General features: G+C 34.8%; 6 protein-coding genes across 6 annotated transcripts; 3 read left to right on the top strand and 3 right to left on the bottom strand.

Moving 5' to 3' along the window:
• Positions 1–1,303: 1,303 nt before the first annotated feature.
• Positions 1,304–6,822, top strand: TRIADDRAFT_22587 (uncharacterized protein; the record flags this gene model as incomplete). Its single annotated transcript, XM_002111200.1, has 23 exons — positions 1,304–1,459; positions 1,780–1,852; positions 2,432–2,498; positions 2,632–2,671; positions 2,783–2,858; positions 3,227–3,509; positions 3,845–3,899; positions 3,961–4,008; positions 4,083–4,199; positions 4,276–4,417; positions 4,575–4,594; positions 4,695–4,760; positions 4,838–4,942; positions 5,018–5,050; positions 5,144–5,218; positions 5,290–5,363; positions 5,450–5,553; positions 5,751–5,833; positions 5,975–6,019; positions 6,143–6,206; positions 6,330–6,397; positions 6,541–6,654; positions 6,736–6,822. The coding sequence occupies 23 exons, from the start codon at positions 1,304–1,306 to the stop codon at positions 6,820–6,822; spliced, it is 1,995 nt and encodes a 664-aa protein (XP_002111236.1).
• Positions 6,823–7,163: 341 nt separating this feature from the next.
• Positions 7,164–13,215, bottom strand: TRIADDRAFT_54985 (uncharacterized protein; the record flags this gene model as incomplete). The annotated part of the gene is made up of 25 exons (XM_002110659.1): positions 7,164–7,208; positions 7,812–7,874; positions 7,963–8,019; positions 8,143–8,247; positions 8,346–8,390; positions 8,467–8,520; positions 8,609–8,722; positions 8,812–8,877; positions 8,957–9,034; positions 9,107–9,170; positions 9,277–9,340; positions 9,408–9,493; positions 9,565–9,656; positions 9,734–9,831; positions 9,912–9,981; positions 10,064–10,133; positions 10,231–10,320; positions 10,423–10,532; positions 10,648–10,701; positions 10,780–10,849; positions 11,427–11,515; positions 11,753–11,804; positions 11,884–11,933; positions 12,114–12,150; positions 13,112–13,215. 25 exons carry the CDS (start codon positions 13,213–13,215, stop codon positions 7,164–7,166), a joined length of 1,827 nt encoding a protein of 608 aa, XP_002110695.1.
• An 818-nt stretch (positions 13,216–14,033) lies between these two features.
• On the top strand, positions 14,034–15,700 carry TRIADDRAFT_54984 (uncharacterized protein; the record flags this gene model as incomplete). The annotated part of the gene is made up of 2 exons (XM_002111199.1): positions 14,034–14,676; positions 14,724–15,700. 2 exons carry the CDS (start codon positions 14,034–14,036, stop codon positions 15,698–15,700), a joined length of 1,620 nt encoding a protein of 539 aa, XP_002111235.1.
• Positions 15,701–16,394: 694 nt separating this feature from the next.
• TRIADDRAFT_54983 (uncharacterized protein) lies at positions 16,395–17,024 on the top strand (the record flags this gene model as incomplete). The annotated part of the gene is made up of 1 exon (XM_002111198.1): positions 16,395–17,024. One exon carries the CDS (start codon positions 16,395–16,397, stop codon positions 17,022–17,024), a length of 630 nt encoding a protein of 209 aa, XP_002111234.1.
• Positions 17,025–18,802: 1,778 nt separating this feature from the next.
• On the bottom strand, positions 18,803–19,376 carry TRIADDRAFT_22933 (uncharacterized protein; the record flags this gene model as incomplete). The annotated part of the gene is made up of 3 exons (XM_002110658.1): positions 18,803–18,973; positions 19,079–19,138; positions 19,269–19,376. Coding segments are annotated over 3 exons (339 nt in total), but the record flags the coding sequence as incomplete, so codon positions are not given.
• A 3,057-nt stretch (positions 19,377–22,433) lies between these two features.
• Positions 22,434–22,640, bottom strand: TRIADDRAFT_9345 (uncharacterized protein; the record flags this gene model as incomplete). Its single annotated transcript, XM_002110657.1, has 1 exon — positions 22,434–22,640. A coding segment is annotated over one exon (207 nt), but the record flags the coding sequence as incomplete, so codon positions are not given.
• Between the last annotated feature and the right edge of the window lie 5,346 nt (positions 22,641–27,986).

Raw genomic sequence — 27,986 nt, 5'->3', positions numbered from 1 at the left:
ACTTTCTCGAGCTAGCTCTGTAACTTGGCTGAATCTATTCAATACTATAGAATCTATTCCCATACTTTACTTTGTATTGCGATTTATTCAATCAAAGAAGAACTTTCTCGAGCTAGCTCTGTAACTTGGCTGAATCTATTCAGTACTATAGAATCTATTCTCATACTTTACTTTGTATTGCGATTTATTCAATCAAAGAAGAACTTTCTCGAGCTAGCTCTGTAACTTGGCTGAATCTATTCCCATACTTTACTTTGTATTGCAATTTATTCAATCAAAGAAGAACTTTTTCGAGCTAGCTCTGTAACTTGGCTGAATCTATACAGTACTATAGGATCTATTCCATACTTTACTTTGTATTGCAATTTATTCCATGAAAGAAGAAATTTGCCCAACTAGCTAACTAATTTGGTCGTATTAGGGACTCACAGGTAGTATTTAAGTGGAGATTCTGAAGAGTGTGGGGATAGTAGGAGAGACTGTGATTATTAGGTGTATGAGAAGCACCTCTAACTTGGCCGAGTTTATACTGTAAGATCGAGTCAATATTGTACTTTGTATTGGGATTTGTTCCATCAAAGAAGAAATTTGCCCAACTAGCTAACTAATTTGGTCGTATTAGGGACTCACAGGTAGTATTTAATTAGATTCTGAAGAGTGTAGGGATAGTAGGAGAGACTAGGAGAGACTGTGATTATTAGGTGTGTGAGAAGCAACTCTAACTTGGCCAAGTTTATACTGTAAGATCGAGTCAATATTGTACTTTGTATTGGGATTTGTTCCATCAAAGAAGAAATTTGCCCAACTAGCTAACTAATTTGGTCGTATTAAGGTCTTAGGGACCAACTGGTAGTATTTAATTAGATTCTGAAGAGTGTAGGGGATAGTAAGAGAGACTAGGAGAGACCGCCATGATAGGGGGCATTCGTTGCTGTGCGACTGTTGACTAGTTGTAGTGTTGAGTAGAGACGTGTGAGATGCCAGTATGACTCAACGTATTCGCAGCAGTTGTCCCTACTGCGCAAGTGTTGATTGCTAGTGTTTGAGTAGGTCAGCTGCAGTTGGACGTTTCTACCAGAGCTGCCGCTTGACTGTACTGTATTGCAAGTGATGGGCCAGTTTGACATTCTGCTGACGTAGTCTATACTGTCCAAGTATTGAGCCGGTAGCGTTTGAGTCGAGATCGTAAATTGTGTACAGCCAGCGCCCACTTCCCATAGTGTATAGCGTCAGTATCGTCACCAAGGAGTCCTCCAACTTGGTCAGCGTCCATTTCGCCGGCTTCTATATCTCAGACATCAAAATGGCTGCTGTTACGGCTATCAATCGATTAAAACTTAATTTAAATGCAAAAGAAATTGCATCAACTACTGACGAATTGATCGAGCGAATGAAAGCGGTTTACGATTCTGTTGGATTAATGAAAAATGCAGATGTAACGTACGAAAATTGCATTAAGGTATGGTAGACAACATGCTATAGTAGGGTGGCGATGCTACCACTGTCTTTCAATTGGATTAAATCATGTCGAAACTGTATTCTTTCTCTCTCTATCATCGGATATTCACCTAGTAGTGGTATCCTAATGTCTACTTTTAGTGTACAGTATCAGTGCAAATTAGTCTAGTTATAATGGAAGGTTTAGCTGATGATTTCGGCTTATTTTATCTTGATCAACTGCAAGAATCATTTTGCCTGTTTCCACGTACGATAGGCATCAATGGTGTTATTATAGGAGAATATGCACTACAATGTACTCTTGATTTCATTTTTGAATAGACTTTAGCTGATTTCTCTGCTGATTCCAGCGCTATTCGGTCATCGATTGATTTTCCTCAGCATGTCTCGCCAGGTTAGGTTGTTTTCTTGGGCTAATTAAATTATACTTCAAGTTAATACCGGGTAATAAAATTGATAATTAGAATTTGTAAACATTTGCATCTGGTTGTTTTGTCATCAGCCAATATTGTCTGCTAGTCAATTGCTTTGGATAATAAGATATGCAGCAATAAAACGGGATCGTACATGGCGTTACTGTCGATCAGTTGCAATCGTTATAAGGGATATAGACGATTATCGTAGCATTTTATATTGTTGATGATGCGACAGGATGTTAAGCTTGTATTATTTAATAGAAGTATCGATATCAGCTAACAGCAGTTATTACAGACAGTATCATGTGTTCACTCGATACTACGCTATATTTGTTCGATTGTACGATATAATACTATATTCTTTCGCAGAAAATACATCTAAAGTTGAATTAGAAAACACGTGCTGTAATTTATGATTTTTTATGCTTTGACAAGTATGTGTATGTTTCCCCTGATTGATTTGATTATAACATGCTATATCCAGCGTTAAAGGTATAATACTACTGTAGTTGAAGTAACCGTGATGATAATATATTTTTTCATTAAATTATCTCCAGATAAGGAAATTAGAAATGCTAGCACTGAGGCTGAGAGAAAACTATCGGAAGTGGAGGTAGAAATAAGGTATTGATCAGTCAATGTTAGGTTTGTTGGCAGTCTTGTGGCACGATTCAATTCCTAAATGAGAAATAGTAATGCAGACTAGATTAAAGGTGTTAAGCGTTCTTTAATCTCGTAACTTTCATTTTGTGAACAGCATGAGGCAGGATGTTTACGACAACATCAAAGCTTTCGATGTAATTATGCCAAATTTTAATGAATTAAAACTGAACATTTTATATGAAATGTAGACTTCATAATCTTCTATCACAGCTCAATCAAATGGTACTACTCTTTATCTTAATCAGGAAAAATTGGGTCAAACATTAACTGGTGAAGTAAAAAGATTTGTCAGCAGATTAATAAGAAATGGAAAGAGAAATGGTAAGTATTGCTTCAGAACTACGTATAAACTTAGTCTGAAATACAAAATAAGATTGCTTTAACATGAAATAAAAGAGCTCTATTGAAGTCATACAATAGTTTTTTACTCATATCATTATCACTACTATGATTTAGTTGTGTTGTGCATTACAGTATTCTAATATTTACATTAACACTTGCATGTTAATTCTTGCTGGTGTCCTACATCATAGCCTATGATATTGCATAATTTGTTTTAATTATTTCTCAGCAATGATAGCATTCGTATCTGATTTTAAACTACTCGTATATTTACACGCTACTATGGTTATAATGAAATATTATTAAATGTATTCATATATATCCGTGTACGGTCTTTTATTGATTAGGCTTACATTTGGATAAGGAGATTCGAGATCAAATCACCGTCATCAAGAAGCGAATGACGGAACTAGCTATTAATTTTAATAGAAACTTAAATGAGGAAAATACTATTCTAGAATTTTCTACCGAAGATTTACATGGTTTACCTGATGATTTTTTGGATGGGTTGAGTAAAACCGAAAGCGGTTTATACCAGGTTTCGCTCAAGTATCCTCATTATTTTCCTTGCATGAAGAAAGCTACTAATCCAGAAACTAGAAGGAAACTCGAAACTGCATTCAACTCAAGGTATTTCTTCCATATTTAAAAATTACATTATTGCTATCTCAGAATTACTTTCATTGCGTGGATTTATAACCTTAGTATAATGTCATCATGATACTTTATGTTTCGAAATTCCTAAGAAAAATACTTACATTTGGATAATAAATTTTAAATTTTGAAAAAATCAGATTTTTAGTTGTCAAATTTTCGCATCCAAATTTCTCGATTGCTATACATTTGTTGAAGTTAAAATATCAAAATTGAAATAGACATACCCGGCGCTGTTATGTTCACTTTATTAACGTCTCTTCGTTATGATGTAATATTTCATTGATGCTTATACTCTAATGCGTATATAGATGCAAAGATGAAAATGCTGCTATAATGGAAGAACTCGTTGAATTAAGACAAAAGGTATGCATTTATGCCTAAGCAAAAATGTAGATATTACTTACCTTATTCATAAATTTCATAGCAAGCTGACTTACTTGGGTACGCGGTACATGCGGACTATATTACGGAGGTAAGAGTCTCATTATGATCTTTATTCTTAACATTTGAGATAGAAGTAATAGTGTTATCCTGTAAAATATACAGATTAGAATGTCCAAGACAGCAGCCAATGTCAAGAATTTTCTCTCGCGCTTAGCGAGCAAGCTCAAACCGTTAGGAGAGTCTGATCTACAAGCATACTTAAAGTATAAGTCTGAAGAGGTAGTATAGTCTTATGGATATCGGTATTTGATAATTCCAGATTTACCTCATTTATTGATTAATCCTGATGCGATAGAGCCAAAAATATGGGTACAAGGATGATGCAAAAATACATGCTTGGGATATGAGATATTATATGAATTTGGTCGAAGAAAAAGAATATTCGGTTGATCACGAAAAACTGAAGGAATACTTTCCTCTTGAGATTGTAACTGAAGGTAAAGACGTAAAAATTGCTATAGATATGACCTAATATTATATAATATTGAAGCTCTCATTTTCGTAATTATTGGACATGGATAATATGTACGGTACTTTAAAATGACAATTTTGAACTAATTTGAAATTTTTGAATTTCAACATTACTACCACTAGGCCTTTTAAATATCTATCAGGTAAGGATTAAATTACGTATACGTTCTACCCGGGTATTCATCTACATTTTATTGAGCTGATGACATCTTCTCATAGAATTAATATCGCTGTCATTTTTAGCAATTACTGGATTTAAAATTTGAAGAAGTTGAGAATGCAGAAGTGTGGCATCCGGAAGTGCGATTGGTAAATTTGTCTAACTATGAATTTATTTCATACTAGTACCTTTATGTACATTAACTGAGTTCAACTCAATTTTGCAGTTTAATGTCAGTGATGGCTCGTCTGGTACCTTCATGGGCCAATTTTACCTTGATTTACATCCAAGAGAAGGAAAGTTTGGTCATGCCGCTTGCTTTGGATTACAGGTTAATTACGAATGCCATTTATCGTAGTAATTGTCAGATATTTTGATCTATCAAATTGTTTTAATTTGTTAATAGCCCGGATGTGTATTGTCGGATGGCTCTAGACAGGTTATTTTTAATTTGCTGCCTATAGCCATCATTTAGAAACATATCATATAGCCTTGACCTAATCATCGTTCTATTTATGATCATAATCGTTAGCACGCAATTGCTGCAATGGTAGCTAATTTTACAAAGCCTACAGCGACTCGGCCTGCCTTACTCATTCATGATGAGGTAGGATCTGCCTCAAGCAATCGTTTCATGTTGCTGCATTTCTTAATGAAATAGTATTTGTGATTGTGAAGGTGGTGACCTATTTTCATGAGTTTGGCCATGTAATGCATGGAATTTGTGCAGAAGCTAACTTTTCTATGTTCAGGTACACAGTACGAGATTGATAGAGTTAGGTTCGTTTTAAAGTCTTAAAGTGAATTTTAGCTAACATTGATATTTCTGTTCTCTTAGTGGTACACGAGTTGAAAGAGATTTCGTTGAAGCTCCATCTCAAATGCTTGAAAATTGGTGCTGGGAAAAAGAGTCCCTTTGCAAAATGTCTGCCCATTATAAAGGTAATTGGATAATTTAATGTCGAGTCAATTTTCAATCGTAAGTTCTGTATGCATCATTCGTCATTTAATTAATTGATTGTATAAGTAACAAAATATTAAGCAATCGAAACATATTATTGAGATATAGATTATATGGCGTAGATGAAGTATCAATCATCATGTTGATACGTTTCCTATTGGCTTTGTTACTATTGTAGATTCTAGTCCGATTCCTGATGATTTGTTAGAAAAATTGATTAAATCACAACGGGCGAACGCTGGTGTCTTCAACTTGCGTCAGGTATGAATTAAATATAGAGCTTTTAAAATTCTAATTGCTACATTATGCGCTATTTTACTTCCCATCTTAAGTAATATTATTTGATAGACATGGAATATTTAAGCTATCTGTGTATTGTCTATTTGTTTTTTATTTAAAAAGATCATGTTGGGAACCTTCGATCAGACCATCCATACAAGTCGTAAAGTAAATAATTGTTACAGGAATTCTATAGTTAATATTATGACAGATAAGCAAAACACTATATATGCGCTAGAAATTCGGTAGCCTAAGATAGTAAAGTATTGATAAGCAAAATTTTGATGTTAGGCGGATACAGCTGCCGTTTATGCTCGATTATCTGAAGAAATATTAGGCATTCAAGCAACTCCAGGTTATTGGTTCATTATCTGCATCATTTTTTTGGAATTTTAAGTGCCCTATATTTATGGCAGTTTCATATTCAAGCTGGCATAAATTTAAAGTTTATAGTACTTTTTTTTATTTATAATTGCAGGCACAAATATGGCGGCAACATTTGGTCATCTTGCGGATGGTTATGATGCAATGTACTATGGATATTTGGTATGAAAATCTTGTGTACAACTAAGCTTGCTATCCATACGGCAGAAATCTCAGTAGCTAGAGATACTTACTATAGAACATAGATTTAGGGTTGCATTCAAAGGTACAGTACGATACTCATGTGTAATTATTTATCTTTCTAGTGGAGCGAAGTATATTGCATGGATATGTTTTATACGCGATTTAAGAAGAACGTTATGAACGCTACAGCTGGTCGTGACTATCGAGAAAAGATATTAAAACCTGGAGGAACAAAGGTATTATAGCAGTACAATCCGGAATTAGTGATTTTTTAATTTTGACATTCTTTACTGACATAACATAAAATTTGATCACAGGATGCAATCGATATGCTAAAAGAATTTTTAGGTCGAGATCCGGATGAAACAGCATTTCTAACCAGTAAAGGGCTGACGGTAGATTAAACTGCTCTTAATATATATATATAAGTGTATACTTTCATCATAGTCATGCCATTGCTTTATGACTTCAATAGTCATACCATTTTGCTAAGGTTATCAGTCTAGATCTTGCTGAGCGTCCTTCGAGTTCATTGCTAGTTCAAACTATGACCTACCTAGTTTAATTTTAGGCAGTTATCGACGATTTTTGTTTTTACACCTCTTTATTCTATTGCGTTTATTCCTGATCTGATAACATAAGTCTTTACATAATTAGCAATTAACATTTAGAACTTCTAATTGCGGTAAGAGCGCACGTTTCCTTTTCATCATATATTAAATTTGTTTTCAAGTCGCTAGCAAATTCACAGTGTAACATGTTCCTGCTGTGATTTTGAGTATCTTAAAAGCTTAAATTTAAAAGAATAAAAACTTTTAAGCTAAATATATTGCAACGATGGAAGCCATGCTATATAGTTCCGCAGCAACAATTTCGTTTCCAAACTGGATATATGTAAGACTGCTATATGCATTGACATACTACATAAACTTCATGATATTGTATGTAACATTATCTACCTAAGAAGATCGATATTGTTTAATTCTCTAATCGGTAACGTCTCCAGAGGCCAATAATGACACTAGCTAACCGCGTTCATTTAAAAATCGGGTGTACTCGTATCTACTTCATAAACAGCCTACTGCTATTTGAAGTACTCTATTCGTATTTACCAGCATTAAGCGCAAATTCATTTATGGGACGCCCAGTAATTTAACAATATCATTTTTAAAACTTTTTTATGCTATGAAATATTACTTACGTTATTATCGCCTTCGCAAAATGTGTAATACATTGTATAAGTTAGTTATATTTACGTTATAATGTCGTATTACATCTCCAATAACTACATTTTTTTTGTAAACTGTACTGCAAGTTTCAAATACGCTACCAGTTAAAAAAACACTTGACCAAGAGTTCCATGTAAGGTTAGGCACCACTATGATCCGAATACCTCAGTATTTTCGTCAATAGGTGTGTAAGAATATTTACCACGGCCATCAAATTGCAGCACATACTATCGTATAAAAACGCATTTAATTGGCAACACGGTACAATAAACATTGATAGATGATTTAATAGATAAGTTGATTAATAAAACTTACATCATGATACTTCCATAGCGATTTTCTATGTGAAACTGTGAATAAAGTAATACCAACCTAATAATAGTGGTGCAATACATCAACAATCGGTCACATGGTTGTAAACAAAAGAATGACAAATTGACAATTAATATTATACAATATGATAAGAAAGTTACGTTTGGACCACAAGATTCTCACCTTCTTGCAATAGGAATACATAAATCCTTCGACGTCTACACTAACTGCACTGGTGCATTCATCTAAGATTGCAAATTGTGGACGATGATAGAACAATCTGGCCATCTAAGAATGGATTATTGTGTTATGACTGATACTTAATCGAGTTATTGTTCTTAGTACATACATAGTTTATATGACAGCTATCTCTCAAGAAGACTTACAGCGACTCTCTGTTTTTCACCTCCACTTAAAACATCCATCCAATCCTAGCGTAACACAATTTGGAGATAAGTACATAGCACTTTACGTAAATCATTTTTCCTTTACAAAAAGATAATTTACTTGAACGGATTCCCATCCATTTTCTTCTCGTTCGACAAGATTAGTAAGTTGAACCTGCGATAGTAGTAGAAGAAAAGTGAAATTCTTAGCATATTACTGAGAATATACTTTACAATAAACGCTAGGGAAAACAAAGAGTTACTTCATTAAGAAGCTCAGCCAGCATATCATCTGTAAATCCTTTTTTCTTTTGGTCTTCAAGCGTATCTGGGTATATTATTTGATCCCTGAGACTACCAATTGTCATATAAGGTCGCTATAACGAAATTCATCAAAATTAATACTGAAATGTAATCAAGTTACTTCGCCTACATCTACAGATCATTGCGAAAGTTAGTAAAGTACCTGAGGAACATAGAACAGCTTCTTCTTTTCTGGCTTAACCAATACTCCGCCAAATAATGGCCATAGCTTTAAAAAACAACGATTGGCGTTACTAAGTAAATGGTATGCGTAGACTAGTTATCAAGCCGACCAATTAGTTTCATACTTCGCCTAATATCCTAAATAAAGAGCTCTTGCCGCAACCATTGGGACCGCATACTAAAACATTTTGACCGGACTTTACCTACATACGGACGGTACAGATAGAGTATCAGTATATATTACACATAACATTTAGGATATGCAGTGATATTACCTCAAAGTTGAGTCCATCAACCAGTAAATCTGCATTAGGCGTAACCAATGGTACGTCTTCAAACCTGGCATTATCAGTAAAATCAATTAAGCACAATTCTCTGTTTAGTTAACATCGCTGCAATTTTACGAAGCGGAGGAATCTTATACAGATTAGATATTCCTATTCACCTAATGATATGATCTTCGTAAACGATTTTACCATTTCCGGGAGCAAAATCCAATCGTGGTTTAGCTGAAATAAAGTAAGATTCTAATCACACCCGGTTACTCGTTCCGCATTAGTTTTTAAATGGCCTTACAGCCTCCGGTAACCATAGTACGTTCATATAGTCCGTTATTAAGGTCTTTCAAAACAGTCATTAGTTCCGTTATTCTGGCAGTGAAACTGGAAAGTTAAAAGTGTTAAAATTGATTAGTTAAACTATACTGCGTAAACGTCATCATCATAGGTCTTACCCAGCTAGTCGCGTTAGCTCTCTGCCAGCTAGGACAAGCCTTCCAATGGCTTCTGCCATACGGACCAGCATTCTTCCGCTACGGTAGTATTCCTGATACAAAGCAATCACAAAAATACATAAAAAAGTTGCCTCGACAATCATACAATACTATTACAAGAATAAATAACCTCTAGCAGCTGGTTATGGGAAAAGCCAACGAAACGGTCATTAGTTAAATTTAAAAACGGTCGACTGACTACAAGGTAACCAACAACTGTAGCCATATCTGATAAATAGAAAAAATTCCTTAGTCGATTCTAAATTAAGTCAAACCGGATCGCCACTAGAGTAAGCTATGTCGCATACATTTCGCAATAATATTGTCAAAAAGACCGAGGGTGTATCGAAATTGAAGGAGATTCCTTAAATGCTTCATCTAGTGTATTACAAGAAGAAAGATATTTCGTTACATGTTAATTAGTTAACACACAACGTTAGAATGCAAAAATAAAACTGACCAGTTTATGAAACGTGGCCAAAATAGTAATTTTTTCTCTTTCGTTTCCTCCATAGAAAGCAATTTCTTCGCTGCCATAACAGAGAGGAAATTTTTAGAATTCACTATCACTATGTTAATACCTTAGAAGATTGAAGCAATCACGTATCTAGGTACTATCTGAATTACCTATTAGTAATAAGTCTCGAGTTAACAAAACGATATTCTCCTTCTAATTTTTGTTCAGTTACCGTCATCCGACTGATTGGGCGTCGTAATCTATAGGTACGATGAAATTTATTCTTATAGCGTAAATATAGAGGATTAAACTAACCAGTCTCGTATTTTACTGTATGATCATAAATTTATTAGTGTCCTTACCGAGTGAGCACAAGGCCTGAAATAGCAAGGTATACAAGCATATAGCCTGGCCCTTGAGCACCAATAGCAGCAGCTAATTCACGAGCATATATGATAATATCTAGTAAGGGCTATAGTTGAATGTAAAAATATTTAGGGTTAGCATAGATCAGCTATTACAAGTTTGTTAGTTCTGTTATCATACAGTCTGGTTTATTCTATATGACAGAAAAATCTACTTTATACCTTGCTAATGTTTGAATATAGCTCTGTAACACTTTCGCAAAATCTTTCCACATCCTGAAACAAAGGAGAACAAAGGCCTATATTAGATTACAATTGCTTCTTTATGTTATACAGTATATTGCACAGATTCACCTGAGTAAGTAACTGATCAGCATTTGCAATTCGGTTGTCAATATTTGACATTTTGTAGTACGTAAATCCACTATTACGAGAGAAATAAGGCACTTTTAAAGAGGTTGTATGTCACAATATTTTAGGCCAATAAATAGGCAAGCTTTTACTAACTTTAAATATTGCTGGTATAGATAATTGGATAATCTCTCACGAAATCTTAATTTCAACTCATTTAAACTGTACTGTTAACAAGAAGAATAAGTGTTTATTATATGTCCACTTGTAGATGAAAGATGACGATATAACATCATTGTAATGAGAAGGTACCTTTAAGGCATTGTTGACGATTGAAATCTGATAAATTAAAAAAATTAGAATACACAGGATTAGTAAGTACAGTGGATCACGTGCTAATATAAACGTTTTAAGTAACAAATATTACCACAATATCATAACATTAATAAAAATGATACATACTATAGGCATGGCACAAAGCAAGCGAGTCAGGTGGCTGAGAAAAAGTGAGTAGTTTCGGCCAATAATCGAGCTGAACAAATATTTATTGCAGTACTTATGAGTAAATTATTCAGTTATCTTATGTTACGAACCTTGAAATTAAGACGTTGATTATTAATTAAAGCTGAGACTGCTAGTGATTTATTTACCTTTCAACTGAAGTTCCATTTGAAATCATCCAAACGTCACAAGCGGTTCTGGCTACCAGTGAAATGGCAACCATGACCATGTAACCGCTCTAAAGACATCATAAAATAAGTTGTCATCACTAATTTATCATGCATAATCTGGTTGGCATCTAAAATCTTTGTCCTACTGTCAAAATCAGTAAACATGTACTACAAGCCATCGGAATGAAATATAACACTTACTAACAAGTTGCATGATTACATTGAACGAGTTACCGATTCTATTGTATATTTTACAGCAATTAAGCACATAACACACTACTTAGATTTGAACTAATTTAGCTCACCTCTGGACATATTAATTTCGGAACAAGTATACGAAATATTGACGCTATACTCCTGTAGTCCAAAAGATTATGTGTTAAAGTTGTGTCGGGTTACATAGCTTATGATATCTAATGTTTGTTTCTTAAAATACCGAAAAAATTTGAGATTGACAGCTACACGAAGTTCCTTTTTACCATTACCCTAAAAGAATTCGAAAGTTTGTTTAATATTAGAAAAGGAAAATCAATGATCTGCCACAAAATAGGCTAACACGATCATGCAATGAAATTATTATCCATTTAATGTTTTACTACAATTTGCTTCATTACAATCATGTAAACACATCATCCATTACGATCATGGTTACGATGTATTTTTTACCTTCCTTGGAAGAATTTGAATTTCACTCTTGGTTTTTCTTATCCATAGGAATTATAAGGATTTAAACAATAAAAGTAATTCGATAAGTTGCTAAGGTACTTTAGGATTACAGACAGGATGATAGTAATACATATCCAAAATATTAAAAATGTCAAGCCGGGGACCTATAGACAATCTGTACAGTAATGCACATTGCACACGTATGTATAGAAGAAAATGTGCTGAACACTGTAAGTTACTGTGGTAAATCATACCGTAGATTTAAAACTATTGCAATTTAGCGTGATGACTGCTACGGTAAATTCAATCAATATTCTATCCATTGCCGTTATGAGTAGAACAAACTAGATACTAGATTTTATTCGATGGTGATAAGGATATTACAGTACTGTACATTGTACAAGGGTGTTGTATTTTGATGTTAGCCAAGCAGGAGATTTACATGATAATAAGCAAATGGTTTAGTAGATAGATCTGTTATTTCCTGGACGAAGAAATCTAAGTAACTAAGCAAATAATATCTGATAACTTTCGATAGTACTATTTTAATCGATTATCAATTTTTTTATTATTAGTTATCAAGTACCTTGTCAATGAAATAGACAAGGTATGAAACCAGTTTACTTAAAATCGGTACACTGTACAGTAAATCTGTATATTACTGCACAGCCATATACGGTACAGTGTATAACACACTACAGTAAGTAGAAGGCGAATGAATTTACTATCATCCTAGAGCTAGGATTGGCAGCAATGAAACAGCTTGTGAAACTCCATATAATAAGCAAACGAGAGCCATTCTGTACATGCCCATGAACCGATTCTATACACCAACCTCGTCAACAAATCAGCTTATTTAAAGTATTTACAGTAAGAAGGTCTGAAAGGGTGCAGTAGTGTATGACCTCTTTACAACTCTATCCTTACGGCAACGAATGCGTTAAATACTGTAAAAAGCAACTCCATACAAGATATTTTAAGGCATGAGATTTACTTACTGTGATGATATGCTTCTACTAATAAATATTAACGCTGCTAAACTTCCACCAAGTACTGCAGCACTTGCTCGTGGATTTTCGACTAATTTTGATATCGCCGCCATCAGATTTCCATGCACTCTGTCTTGATCTGATTTATAATGCAAACCAAGCAGTAGCTATGTCGCCGGGTAACTACTACTTGTGCAATACCACTGACGATTACAATTGTATTATTCTGTATGTCACGCCATTCGCAATCCGAGTGACACCGCGTGAAGCGATGAACCTCCACAAAATCCAACTTTGTACTGTACAAATAGCCATAGAGATAAAAGAAAAACCTACAATCCGAACTCCCCATACACCGTGGGCTACAGTACTTGTTACTCTACGAGCTATGGGCCACATTGCACTAGATTTTTGACGGGGTAAAGTTTTTTCTCTACACCTTTCTATAGACGTCCCAACAGTAGAGTGGACAGGAGGACAATGTACAAAGTGCGACCTAAAACTTCAACGTTTTTACCCGGTTAAAAGACGCTGATGGTAAACAATACTATACTGTACAGTATGACCCCATAGAGGTAAAAGAAAAACCCTCCATGATATGACCTTTAACCTGCTACAGTACGGTACTGGTCCACTCCAGCCTAGCTTGGTAGGCCTACAGTACGTACTGTACTTGAAGGAATTAACCCAAAGATCATGAGTGCAGCTCTGGCTCAAGCTAAGCAGGGACGTATCCATATCTTAAATAAGATGCTGGAAGCCTGCCCAAAAGCAAAAGAGCATGCTCTGAGGGCTTTTTTTATGCTTGCATCTTATCAACAGATATCCCAATACTTCTTCTTTTAATTTCTAGAGTAGGAGCATAAAGATGGCTACCCCCCCCCCCCCGTTGGTCCCTTTTCACCTTTAAATTTACATCCATCAAATAGTCATGCCTCTATCCCCCAGTATGCATCATGGACAACTCCCATCTTCTGACGTTTGTTCATCTGCTCATCTGCAACACCAACATCGTCTTCCTCCAGAAAACCCCTACTGGAAAAATCCACATGGAAGCTCTGTCAATGTCTTAACGTCTCTCGTGCCTCGTGATCCTAATGGCCCTTTGATTTACTATTTTTATGTCGCCACCCAGCAAGGGTTTTCCTTAATTTTTTATCAGTCAAAGATTGAACAAAGCATCATGAGATCCTTCTTATCTGGTTGTGATCCTGTTGGAGCACGCGTCGATCCTGTTATTATGGATGCCCGTTATGAGCAGATTTCTTCACAACTTTATGCACTCTTAACTCAGCACATGCACCGAAAAGAAGGCATGCCTCCTACGATTGCATTTCAAGGCCTCTGGCTTCAGCCAAATAACTGCTGTAACCGCCATCCTTCTGGCAGAGAACTCGTTTGCCTTTTGTGTGGCTACAGCTCTGAAGAACGATTCCCATTATTTAACCTAAAGCTCGTTCCAAATACATGGAAAGTCATCGCTCACAATCCTGATTTGCAAGGTCTGAGTTTTGCTCATGCTGGACAAGAAGAGCTTACTGTTTGGTTGCATGAATCTAATAGCCAAGCATTGGGTTCTGCCTTAAAAGCTACAAATATAGAATCTAATAACCTTAAAAAGCGATAAGAAGTCAAGAAGAGGCTATGGGCTTTGTTAAACAATTCTTTGATGATAAAATGAGCGAGAAAAAACTCTTAGGCCAACTATTCAAGTTCAAGCCCCATAGCACCGCTCTCATAAAAGCTTTTCGCGGTGACACAACCCAAACAGCGCTTCTTACCCAGGTTGTAAAAAATGCTGAGGAATACCTCGCCTCATTACAACGGAAACAAAAACAAGTTGTCGAAACTCTGGGCGATCTCCATGCTTATCAAGCAAAATTAGGTGAAATTGAAGCAGCCCAAGGAAACCCCGCTGAAGTTAAGCGCCTTCAAGTCGAACTTGGACGTATGAACTGCCCGGCCTCTTGTGCACAGTCCACTGTTCAAATCCGCAAGCAAAAAGAGTTATCTCCACAAGAAAAGAACTTTTACCTGCAAAAAAATCTGCTAGACACTTTGCAGCTTTTTAAACGCTATTGGCACTTTCTTCCTGAATTTGACCCAACTGAAACCACAGGGTGGCTTGAAGGAGGAAAAGCTCTTCTCATTCAAAAAGCGAACCGGATTATCCGAGACCCAAGTTCAATAATCATCATAGAGCGGTGTGGCTTCGAACGAGACTTAAGCCATCATTTAGGAGACTTAACAGCTCCAACACGGAAACAGGCTGAATGGCTTTTCGAACGTTTTGCCGAATATGAAGCAAATTTTCAAATGCTACGTATCGCCCCATTTGCTGATCAGGATATTGTCTGGCTTCAGGAGACCGTTGGTGTTCTTGAAAGTCACCTGCAACGTTCTGGCCGCCTAACACATGAACTCGAAACGAAAAGATCTGCTCTAGCAAACCAACGAGAAATGCTTTTAGGAATCGAACCCGTCTTTGTCGTAAAACGCCCTGGAGTGGGAGGAGAAATTCAGTCAACCGTTGTTAAACGATTTGGCAAAGATCCCCTAGAGACTCAAGATGAAGTGCATATTCCCGTTGGGGGATAATACATTTCCTGTTATCATGCAGGAAATTTTTTTTTAATGCTGTTACAGTGTTAAATACTGTATTACAGTAGAAATAACTATGTTAGGATAATTCTGTTAGACTATCCTTATTTAGTTAACTTCTAATTTGGATATACTGTATTTTAATATAGCACTGACTTTTTATGACAGTGACACTTATACACATACTGAAATTATAATAGTTATAATAGGGAATGCAAATCATCTGCTTACAGTTCGAATCATTGTGATTGTAATTTACTTATGATAGACTGTAAATTATCATGGAAATGTTCCGTGATAGGACATATCGTAATCTGACTATTCTGTATTAGTTATTACATGTCTATGTTCGTAAATACTGTTGTCTGCATTAAGAGAGCAGTAGCTAAAATTAATATCTAATTCAGTAAATGATTCTAATGTTAATTGTATTAACTATGACTCATGAACTATTGAGGAATAGTATATAAATGCAGTATATCGTGAAATAAAGAAGAATTGTCCAACTTAGTGTTTAACGTAAAATACGAGGCGTTTAAGTCTTTGTGTAGTCTGCTAGTAGAGCAAAAGTGCTCGTGATAGTGCAGATATCGTTCCTTGATACGTAGTTCAAGGAATTGACTTATTGATCGTAGATTACGTTATCTTGTTGCAAAGCTGTTTTGTGACAAATGCATATGGAATTAGGGAAATGAGTTATTTAGCAACATTAAGTCTAGATCAACAGACTTACTTAGACAAAACCCCATCTCTCCAACCTATAGGGACTTATATAAACTCTCGTTGTTTTCCTAATATGCTCAGCGCTCTTCAAGCAAGCAATATCAAGTTTACTCAACTTCTTGAATGTTTAACAAGTCAGCAACCTCTTGCTTCTGGAAGCATTACACAAAGTCTGACTAGCCTAAATGACTCTTTGACCTGGTGCGGGGAGCGTTTAGAAAGCATGAAAAGAGGAGGACTCACACAAATTCCAACTATGTTTGACAGCGTTTCAGTTGAGTATGTTACAACAGGCCTCTCGCCAGAACGCGAAGACAAAACGGAAACAGATACTGAAAATATAAGAGCTTTCGAAGAAGAAATGGGTAAAGCCGCAAAGTTTCAAGAAGTTTTTAAAAATATTCAAGCAATCTCTAAATGGCCCAAGTATTGGGATGTTCAAGTTATGCCCTCCTTTGGAAGTGATTACTCAGTGACTAAGAAATCTGCTTACGCAAAAGTTGAATATGTTGCCATCGTCTTTTTTCTCCTGATAGCCGTTTTCTTGATTCAACTAGTTGTTCGCTCAAAACTCCTTCCGTACTTTAAAACTCTTTAATTAGTTGTCTTCATAAAATGAAGTGATTGCTTCAAAATAAGCCTCAGCCACATCAATAATGCGCTTTGGACAGGGATTTCCTTCAACCATCGCCTCATTTTTATTGAGTTCAATTGCCTCTTCAAGATTATTTTGAATTAAGGTCTCTCCATAACAGAGAGGGCCTTTAACTAAGCGTGTCAAACATAGATTCCGACAGAATACGCCATCAGCTGAAACCAAACTATTTCCAAAGCCACAAATATCTCGTTTAGCGGTTTTAAGGGGCGGCACCTGCAAACTATACAGTATGACCCCATAGAGGTAAAAGAAAAACCCTCCATGATATGACCTTTAACCTGCTACAGTACGGTACTGGTCCACTCCAGCCTAGCTTGGTAGGCCTACAGTACGTACATGTGTACGTACGGTACAGTACAGTACTGTACAGTAGAAGAAGACCGCACTCTCTCTCTCTCAGACAGACGGAAGTTTGTTACCAAATGAGGCTATAAATACCGAAAAATACCTACTTAGTATGGATCTTCCCATGTTTGTTTTCTAAATCACTGGTAGTAATTTTAATAACATCGGCGATTTTATATGACTGCCTCCAAGCGGAACTTAGCAACAGATAATAACATTTAGTGTAATATCACTTAATTTAGAAAAATTAGTCAATTCAAAATCGCCCATCTGCATACTAAAGTACTGTCATAACGAAGTGTTTGAAACAATACACGGTACGCGTGTTTTGACGAGATGAGGCCGAAAATGTCTGTCCATCCTAGAGCGATTAGTTTCAAGTCTTCTTCTAGTACTCCTTGCCTGTTCATTAGGGTTTCTGTACTACTGTACTGTATATCGTACTGTTTTCATATTTCAATGGGCTAGTCGATCCCTCGTTCTTACATACCACTATCACTGTTCTCGTTTACTTCACATTATCACTCCATACATCATTGCATTTTTTTATATACTAGTACATACAGTATATTTACTACATTATGTACCATCATGAATTATGGTGTCAGTAGATGCACCATTGAGTCCTATTGACTATACAGAAATATAGGATACTGCAGATTTTAAGCAAGACAATAAATGCCAAGACGCTTATATAATGAAATAAATTTATTGGCAAGTTTTTGCCTATCTTGCATCTAACCTCTAGATATGGATGATACAGGGCGAAATTATATTTATAAATAAAATCATATACAAAATTACAATTCAACAATATTTGATAGTCTAAGATATCTGTACATATGTATATGTACGCATACGCGTATGTGCTAATATACAAAGAAAAAGATCGAAGTATGACTCCCCAAATTTCTGTTATCATAATTGCATGATGTACTGTACAGAGTACAAGGCTAACACTCCATTTTAGATCATCTATATTAAAAATGATACACGTATAGTAACAATTTAGAGCATCTGAATCACTCTTCCGAGAAACGCAGTGCTAAAACAACGCATTTGCAGTTCTTACCAAGTTTTAGGACAGCAGATGCATTTATAGAATCAGGATAGCTACTTATAATCACAAAGTAGGTTGCAAATAGCACGCTAATCTGTTGCACTGACTTCATAACTGAAAATTAGTAGTACAGTATTAAACTTGAATTTTACGCATCATATGCGATTAGCTACTTTCATGGCCATAGCTAGTAGGTTACTATTAATTTATGGTAATAAAAAGGTTGCAACAATATATTTTGGCATACAGTAAGTACAGTAGTCGAGTATCTTCTTAAAAAACTAAAAATAATCTCATTTTTTATTTTCAGACATTAAGAGAATCTACCAACGTAGATAGATTTTGAATATTTCTCCTTCAATTCTGGCCACTGCACGAAAAGATAGTCAGCAAAGTAATATATGATTTTTCCTGAAAGGGAGAGTGTTGTAACTCTGCATACGCTTTCTACATAAACAATAACACAGTTATGTATTCCCATAACCTATAAATTGGGTAAAATTGATAGTTTTAAAAAGCACTATAGTTAGTTTGCATCTACTCAATAAGAATTTAAAATACGTTTGACAATGATTACAACAATTATCACCTTGAAAGCAAAGGCAATTAAAGAAACTGGAATACAGGTTCCAGGACCGTTGCTTATGATCTGATATGCAATATTCAAAAATGAGTGTTGATGTAGAGATAATATAGCAGCTTAGGAAATTGCGTAGATAATTATAGTTGCCTATAGATATTATGCTACGTATGTAATGACGCATGTACAGAATTATTACCACATCTGGTCGGTGTTTCCACACAAGAGGTATAGAGAATATACATGCATATAAAGTTGTCCAAATTGTCGTTAGCCAAGATTGACGAACCTCGCGACTGCGTGGAATTATCTCACAACAGAACTATAGAAATCGAAAATCAAACAGATTAATAAAAGTACAGTGAGAAAGACGATGCTCTAAAATAATTTCTTCTATATCACATGCATTTTATGCTCGTACAACAGCATAGACATAGACATACATCTCCGCCTAAGTTTGCTTCTTTTTCTAATTTTAGTAACTTTTCTTTGCTCATTTTATCAGTAGCGGCTACAACGTAGATTCTTGGGTTGTAGGCTGAAGTAAGAACTCCTATTAATTTCATTATTTCCATAGTGTGACCACCTAATATTGCAAGCACAGATAAAAAGATTTTTTAGGGATTTTTCGACTGAATAGCAATTATATAATAGCGTATGATCTCTGCATTAGTGCTAATTTTAAGTCTCATTATACAGTATACAGCATCTTGTAAATGGTACTTAATTATGCAATACTGTATAGATCTTCTGCATGATATAACTGTAAATTCCAATGTAAGGTGTAGTGCCACGCAATAATTTCTGTTACGACAGTGGTACAAATAGTACACAGTTACATATGATGCTCATATACCGCTCTATTCTATGAATATTAAATAGTGAAAGTCATTACAAGAAATTTCGGAAATTAAATTTGAGTAGCTGAATATCCCTGACTTCTTATCTACAATAAATTGTATCTACAGCTGCAATCACATCTTGCATCTACATTAGATTAATCACCATAGTGCGTACGTATGTCGGCAAGTTTAACGCAATGAATACTTAGATTATATATACAGGAATAGAAGTAGCTATGATATGCAATGACTAATCTGAAACGATTTATGAATACTATCTGTTTCCATAGTGCTAAGCCTTAAAGAAAGAATTTTCCAATATATCTAATGGTTATTTAATCTCACTTTGCAGTTAATCTAAAATACAGTACGGTACAATGACCTTTAGCTTTGTACTGAATTACTGTACCTGATCCAGCAATAATCATAGTTTTGACACGTCCATCATGTGCTATTTTTGTTGGTAAGTTAGTAAGAATATAAAAGAATCGAAGTAGTAAATAACATCCTACAATGTTGAAACATGCGATACATAATGTCAAAATCCAGTAATTCCAATAATCCATTTTGATATACGTCGTAGTACAGTTAAAATGAAAGTAGACTAGTTGATATTTTGATGGCAAAGCTGGCAATCTGTAATCAGATACCTTTACTGTACAGTGTACAGTGTACAGTATACAGTACTGTAGATTTCAGTTGCATCTGTAGTCGACTCGATATACTGTACTGTAGCTAATGTTGCTGATTTTGCAGCAAAGTACAGTACAGTACGTAGATTGCATCATTTTCATACATTATGAAGGCCAACGCTACCTATCCACTATAATTAGCAATATTATGCTTAGATAAGTACCACTAATTTACCAAATGATTCTTGTTTTTAGAGTACGGCAAGTACAGATACGATAAATTGATTTTAAATTTTTAAGTTTCAGCGACTTTGTAAAATTACATTATGACCAAGTTGTGGCCCACAGTGCAAAGAACGGGAAGTTAGCGCTAATTTCTGACTTGTTTGAAATTTTAGAAATTCAGTAGTGGTCGGCATAATACAGTACGGTGGAATAAGTAAGCACAACAGATAGACAGACAGACCCTCCCAAAATATACAGTATACAGTACAGTATATTACCATACTGTATACTGTACTGTATAAGTGTATATTAGTATAAGATAATATAGAGACATTCATATTCAGTTCCGTCAGGCGGTAGAATTCTCTGTACAGTACTGTACTGTATTGTACATGTCGTTAACGTTCTACCTAAGTACTGTACAGTACCGGACTGTTATTCTCAACCTGTAAATGAACCTGTTCTTCATCCTCTCATCATCCTTGATATCTATTATTATTAAGTCCCAATAAAACATATTGTTATGTATGTAAGAATACAGTAACCTGTTGTACTGCACCTCTAACGTGTTAGCATAAGATAAGGGTATAATATGTCATTACGGCTATACTATTTAAATGCAGTAAATCCCTAAATAAAAGAGACTTTTTAGTAAGCTTACTAGTAGGAGTGTATCAAAGTCTCTTGTGCTAACGTTAACGACTAAGAGTGGAAACACAACGCATATTACAATGTACTCGTAAATCATCTTGCCGTTATCAATCACATATTATACTAATTCAATAGTAATGATCAATCGTTTATTGCATTATAGGCATTATTAATATGTGAAGGTTATATTATCGTTATAAATTTACAAATACGTCATTTATTTCCCCCTATTTTACGTAATTACCTCACGTTACTACATGAGGCAACATCTGCGTCTGATGAACTCAAAAGCATACAAGATAATTCTCTTGCAGTCTTATTTAATCACGACTGTACAATTAAATTATATCTTATATTAATTGATAAAAACAGAACTGTTATCAATCGGTAACAGTTATACTATCATGTCATATGAGTATGATTAGTTACTGTATCGTTTACATGATAGTGTCTTATTATTTCGTTCTACCTTTAAGAATAGTACTGTATAACGAATTAATATCGGTATGCGGTACGGATGGTACCATACTATGAGTAATACAGTACTACGAAAGGAGAGTATAACGTTCAATGCGAGAGAACATTTGTTAATTACCTTATTGAGTTAAGAAATTAAGAATGGACGCTATTAATAAAGATTAAACTTAAGAATTTTGGGGGCAAATTTACCCAATTTTCCCAAATTAAGTCTAACAACTGAACTTTGCTACACTCGTACTGTAACAAGCGTAAGTAAAATCAGGAATCGGATGTAGCGGTTAGTAAAATAAAAAGTCAAAAGAGAATATTTTGTTCAAAAATCACGACACTATCTTAGAAATCTTTAAAAAAATCCAAGTGTAAGTCGTCATTACAGTTATTGACATCATTCATCATCATATCAACAGGGACATTTTCATTCCCATGTAGAAAATCTGCTGAGTTTGTTGTATTTCTGGATGGTGGATCACCGGAATTATTACCAATGATTGAGCAATTATTGTTAACCACCGGATGATCATTCATAAATGATTGTGATTCTGTAGATAACGGTTGATTTGAATTTATTTTAAGTGCTTCTGTTAGGGCTGAAATGTAATTTCGAGCTAATCGCAGAGTTTCAATTTTTGATAACTTCTGATCAGGAGCATAGCCCGGTATAACACGGCGTAATTCTTCCAATGCATCGTTTAACATATGCATTCGACATCTCTCTCTTGCGTTAGCTTTCATTCTACGAATTCTTGACCTGGACGAAGATTTTGATTTGTTTTTGCGCCTGGTTGCAGAAGACGAGGATGTCTTTGATTCAGCAATTTCTCTTTTATTGGAGCATTTCTGAGTAACTTGTTCCCGCGGTCGTAGTGTATATATACCAGAAGATGATATATCATTAAAATCATACGAAAAGTTATTTTCGTGATCCATTAATTTTTCATTTTTAATGCCACAAGCATTCGGCTCAATTACTTGGACTTGCATACTTGCAACGCTCTATTTTATAATGTTCCCCTTCCACAATCAATTTCTTCTTTTGCTAAAATAATCGAATAAAGGTTACAGCCTGAGTAATGTAATCATTTAACATTCTCTCTACCTACATCAACCAATGAACCCTAAAGGGGGCCTTTATAAATGCGAACCAATATAATCGTATACGAGCATACTTCCTGTTTTACTGTAGTCTATAGTACTGATATTAAAAGATTTCTTCTCAAATAGAGCTTAATGAATGAACTTTACTCTTTGTAGTGATTATCCTTTCGATTATAAAGGTATAAAACAGAATGTATCGCTTGTATAGTTGGAATGGCGTTATAGTCTTATAAGGTGTAATTTTTGAGTAGATATGCAATGGAACGCGAATATTTTCGCTAATAAAGAAATGTGATACTGCAATTAGCGCATATACGTGTACATCAATTGTTATTCATACACTATTGTGAGAGTAAGCGCTTAACTATGTTGTGGGAGTGTAAAACTAATAAGGCATTAAATTTTATACTACTAGTAAAATATGTGTAATTATGGCTACAGATTAAAGAAAACTTTATAATTTAATGAGATAAAAACAATTAATTTTATCGATTTTTTACCTTAGTATTTTGGTTAGAAAATTGCTCACTATCGGAAGCGTCAAGTTCTTGTTCCGAATCTATTTAAAAACCGGTTTCATGCAAATGAATAGATAATCGATTTTACGGCATATAAGTAACAATTCGCTAAACTCTTGTTATATCCCAGAATCACTTAGTATTATAAAAATTATCTAAAATAACATATGGATAAATCAATTGATTGTACTGTCGAAAGACAAATTTATCAACTTCAAATCAGAAGAACTAGTTTGCATATTATATTCGCCTGATCTGCTTTGCCATATGTTGCAATACTGTACGGGCTATATCTTATTGAATTGAGAATTTGCCGTTATTAAAGATTTCAAAGAGAACCGGGCGCATAAATTGGAAGAGATTATCACTATGTAGATATGGCGACATAAGGAATTATTATATGCTGTTAAAATAAATTTTACTAAAAAATTTTACCATTTGCTAGCTTAGAATGTATGTTACTTCTATCCAATTTCTGTAAATCAAGAAAATCCTAAGATTAGTTCGTGATGTGGTTAGATTTGATTCTGTCGAAGGGGCAAATAGATTCGCCAATATTTGCATGTATTTGTGTCTTTAAGACATATGTGTGAATATGATCTTCTTTAACTGCAATAATTGGGCGGGTAAGAATATCTCAAAGCATTAATATAAGCCATTTATCTATCAACTCTCCAATATGTAATTGCTATTTCATAGCCACCCCATTTTTTGGCAATCTATATTGAGGTTATTAAAGCATAGTATACAAACTCGATGATAATTAATAATACCGAAACGATATACCATATGTTCTTAAAAAAATATTATCACAGTATTATGATATTGCGGCCTCTTCACCTTTCATAACAGAGATGAATCCTTCAATGGCAATAAAATATTATAGACAGTTGTAGGTGGTTAGCAAGTACTACGTATCAATCGCAATTTTTTAAGTTAAAACATAAAAGTATCCATTCTATTTAGAAGTCCGATATCAATCATGCTATTAGTTATCTGTGCTATTATCGGAAGTCAGTAATAATAGCTAGTTACAGTGATATTAATTTCTGTTCTAATGTCTATATGTAAACATCTGTAGTGATGTTTCAGGTAATAGATTTCGCGGTATTCAGATGAAAAGTTTGGAAAAGTAGCTATTTATAGTTTAGGACTCTGGCTCTGAAATAATAATTTATAAAACGAAAAAAGAGTGAGCTATCTTTAAGCTACGGATATAAGATTTGCTAAAGATAAATTGATAGCTTGCATGTTTAGAATTTGGTGCATATACAAAAATCGAGCACAATACAGTAATAATGGGTGTTTTAGTTTTTTATCAACGGCACATCATCCAACTTAATATACTCTATGTCTTGTATAAATTTATTATACAAATTATACTGAACTTTGACTAATTATCGGTATATAAGAATTAATAGTAAATGGTCTAAGGCATCATTATTGCCAAAAGCTAAAGTTGAAACTGCTTCGTATAAGCTTTTGCAAAAATCTGTAGATGTTGTTAATGCTAAAATCATCCAAGCAAATATCCGAGCACGGACTGATATAAGCTAAATATGATTGAATGAGTAGATTATAGTGATTTATATTTAGATAGTGATTTAAAGCAGATACGTACACGTATATCGAAAATCATTCAAAGTGAGGACATAACGATAAGATTATACCCTTCAACATTAAACATTAAGCTATTAGTATTGTAATACAGGCCACAAATAGGACGAGAAAGTTATTTGGGGACTATCAAGTCGCGCCTGCTGTCTTATCATGATCAAGCTTTATCGCTCAAAGTATACGAGTATGTACTGTACTATAAAGGTGTAGTTGGTAGGTAATTATGGTGCGAGAATTTACTGTTACTATGCGTGTATTTATCAATTAGAGCCGACGATCTCTACGTCATGTCCAATATTGAGTAAGAAAATGTGAGATTCCGACATACCGTAGGTGCGGTATATGAGGTTTTTATTAGTTTACGAGTTTAGCATGAAAAGCTTGATGTTCGTCAATTTTAAGTCAATTATAATTATCGGGTTAAAATATTGTAGGAAAGCTATTTAGAGGAAATAGGACAGAATCGGTTCTAGGCGCTATATTGCTGGTACATGATCAGTCGAGTCATTCTTTTACCTTTATTCGATTCTTAAAAAGTGCAATATTATACTGGTATAGTACTGTAATGGAATATGTCAGATATTTCATATATCTCTATCAGAAAGGATATACGCGTATAGTAGGGATAATTAAATTAACAACTGTGCTCTCAAATGAAGTTATACTGTAGGTGTATAGTAGACTATCCAGTCTTTACTGGATGTTTCACATTATGTACTGAAACGTCTCCAAGATGAGCCTCGACTAAATAAATGCCATCGCTTGACACCTTTGAGCATATAATCTGAAATATCGAGTAAAAAATCTGATGGGCAGATCGTACACTCTCAAATGTACCGTCATTATCTCCTAAAATATTATGATCTTAAACTGATCCATTCGGAATTGAGTCTGTTACTGATTCATTGTCAACATTACAGAAAACTATTATACGTGAATCACGTACGAATGACGATATGTGCATTGTGGTATGAATTAACTCTATACAGTACTCTACTTAGCAGTGTCACCACCTCCAACCCCGCCCTTTCGTGCTTTTAATGTCTTTTACTTTTACCTTAAGATTTTGACTTCCCAGCTCATACTGTATTTGCATTACGTTGCTTGACCTTGCTGTACGCTTTGAACATTGGTACGCCAATACGCAAATACGGTACGTGATGTTACCTAATCTCTTCATTTTTGAAGACATATCATTCCAGAGGCTTACTAAAGAAAAGTTTTACCTCCCTCACTTTCCGTTAAAATTTCCCTACCTAATAAGATCAGGACGAACAACTGACCTATTCATTATGTACGACGTCCATTCAATGATTCATCAAAGTACGCTATTTCTAGCCTGCAGTCTTTCATTTGCAGGCTGTATGTAGTATAAAGTTCAGTTCAAAAGACTTTGCTAACTCAGGCATGTCTCATTCCATGGCCAGTGTCATAGTATGGAATCCTATTACTTACAGTATACTATCTTAGTATGATAGAATTGGTACAATAAGTACATTAATAGCATGCCTGTCTTGATCTACGTAACTACTTATATCATCATATGCATCTGCTTATTCAAAGCATTCTTGAACAACTCTCTCTCTCTCTGATGATAGATCTCTATTTTAGCAACAACACCAATATCGTGTATCGATAAATCGTATCTACTGTACTGTACTTCCATCGACATGCATCTCTTTGACTTAACCCAAACAACATTCCAGCCAGTAGTTCCTGCTTCATACTGTACACTGTACTGTATTGATATTTGATACAGTATTCTTGAAATTTTTCCTGTCAGTAAAAATAGTACTGTAGTCCATGGTACTGTGCTGTGTACTGTACCTACAGTATAATCTGTAGAGTGTACAGTACTGTATAGCGTAGTCTGTACTGTACTGTAATCTCATCTGATCCGAATACGTTCTGTCGGCAAGATAGCAACAACAACAATCTGCCACTTCAATCCAAGAGTTTCTTGCTAAGCCCTTACACTACAGATTGGAAAAGAGTAATGGATAGTAAATAAATTCGATAATGTAAGATCGCTTGTACAGTAGGTCGTGAAACTGATAGTTCAACTTTACGTCATCAATCAGCACCAATCTGTAGAGTAACGCAAGCAGAGTAAAGTGAGTATAATCAGAATCGGTCATATCGTCTGCAGTCGTGTTGAGGTCACCCATCACACACACGATTGAAAGTTTGGATACAATCTTGACAGGTATAACCAACTGCAATATAATGGCTGACAGCAGCAAGAAGTTAACAAATAAAATCACGTCCATAAGCTATTTAAAGCATGATCATGAAGATTATGTTGCATCAGTTGGAGGAAAAGGTAAATTTCAGCTAGAAGTTATAAAGTAATGTACTTCTTGGCAGTAGAGTAGACAGTCATCAATTTGTAGGTTGAATGTTGTTTTTCTGCAATATACGAGGATTGGCGAAATACTTTTCTGAGCTCAGCTAGATACATGCGTATTTGATGAAGTGCATAGGATGTCAATCCATCATGTTCCGACTACTTCTTCATTTTACTCGATAATGGCATAATAAACGAATAACATTAATAGTACAATCAACAAGAGTAAAATAATTAAAGGGACTGTACAGTACACAGATACGAGATGATCATGAATTAAATGATAGTTCAATTCAATATACCCGTATTGACAGTATCGCAATGATATCGTCATTAGTTCAATAAAAGTGGTAAATACTCATTATGTTGTTATTCAATGACATGATTTAGTTTTAAGAATCAATAGATGGTTTACTGGTACGGAATTTTCGGAAATTGCTCGATTTCAATATCGAGAACGAGCGAATAATTTTGTCGATGTTGGATGGCAGGAAAAAAACGGTATACAAG

This window comes from Trichoplax adhaerens, genomic scaffold (genome assembly GCF_000150275.1).
Source record: "Trichoplax adhaerens TRIADscaffold_3 genomic scaffold, whole genome shotgun sequence".
Taxonomy (NCBI): domain Eukaryota; kingdom Metazoa; phylum Placozoa; class Uniplacotomia; order Trichoplacea; family Trichoplacidae; genus Trichoplax; species Trichoplax adhaerens.
The sequence above is the reverse complement of the archived record's forward strand: the minus strand, read 5'-3'. Positions and strand labels throughout refer to the sequence as shown.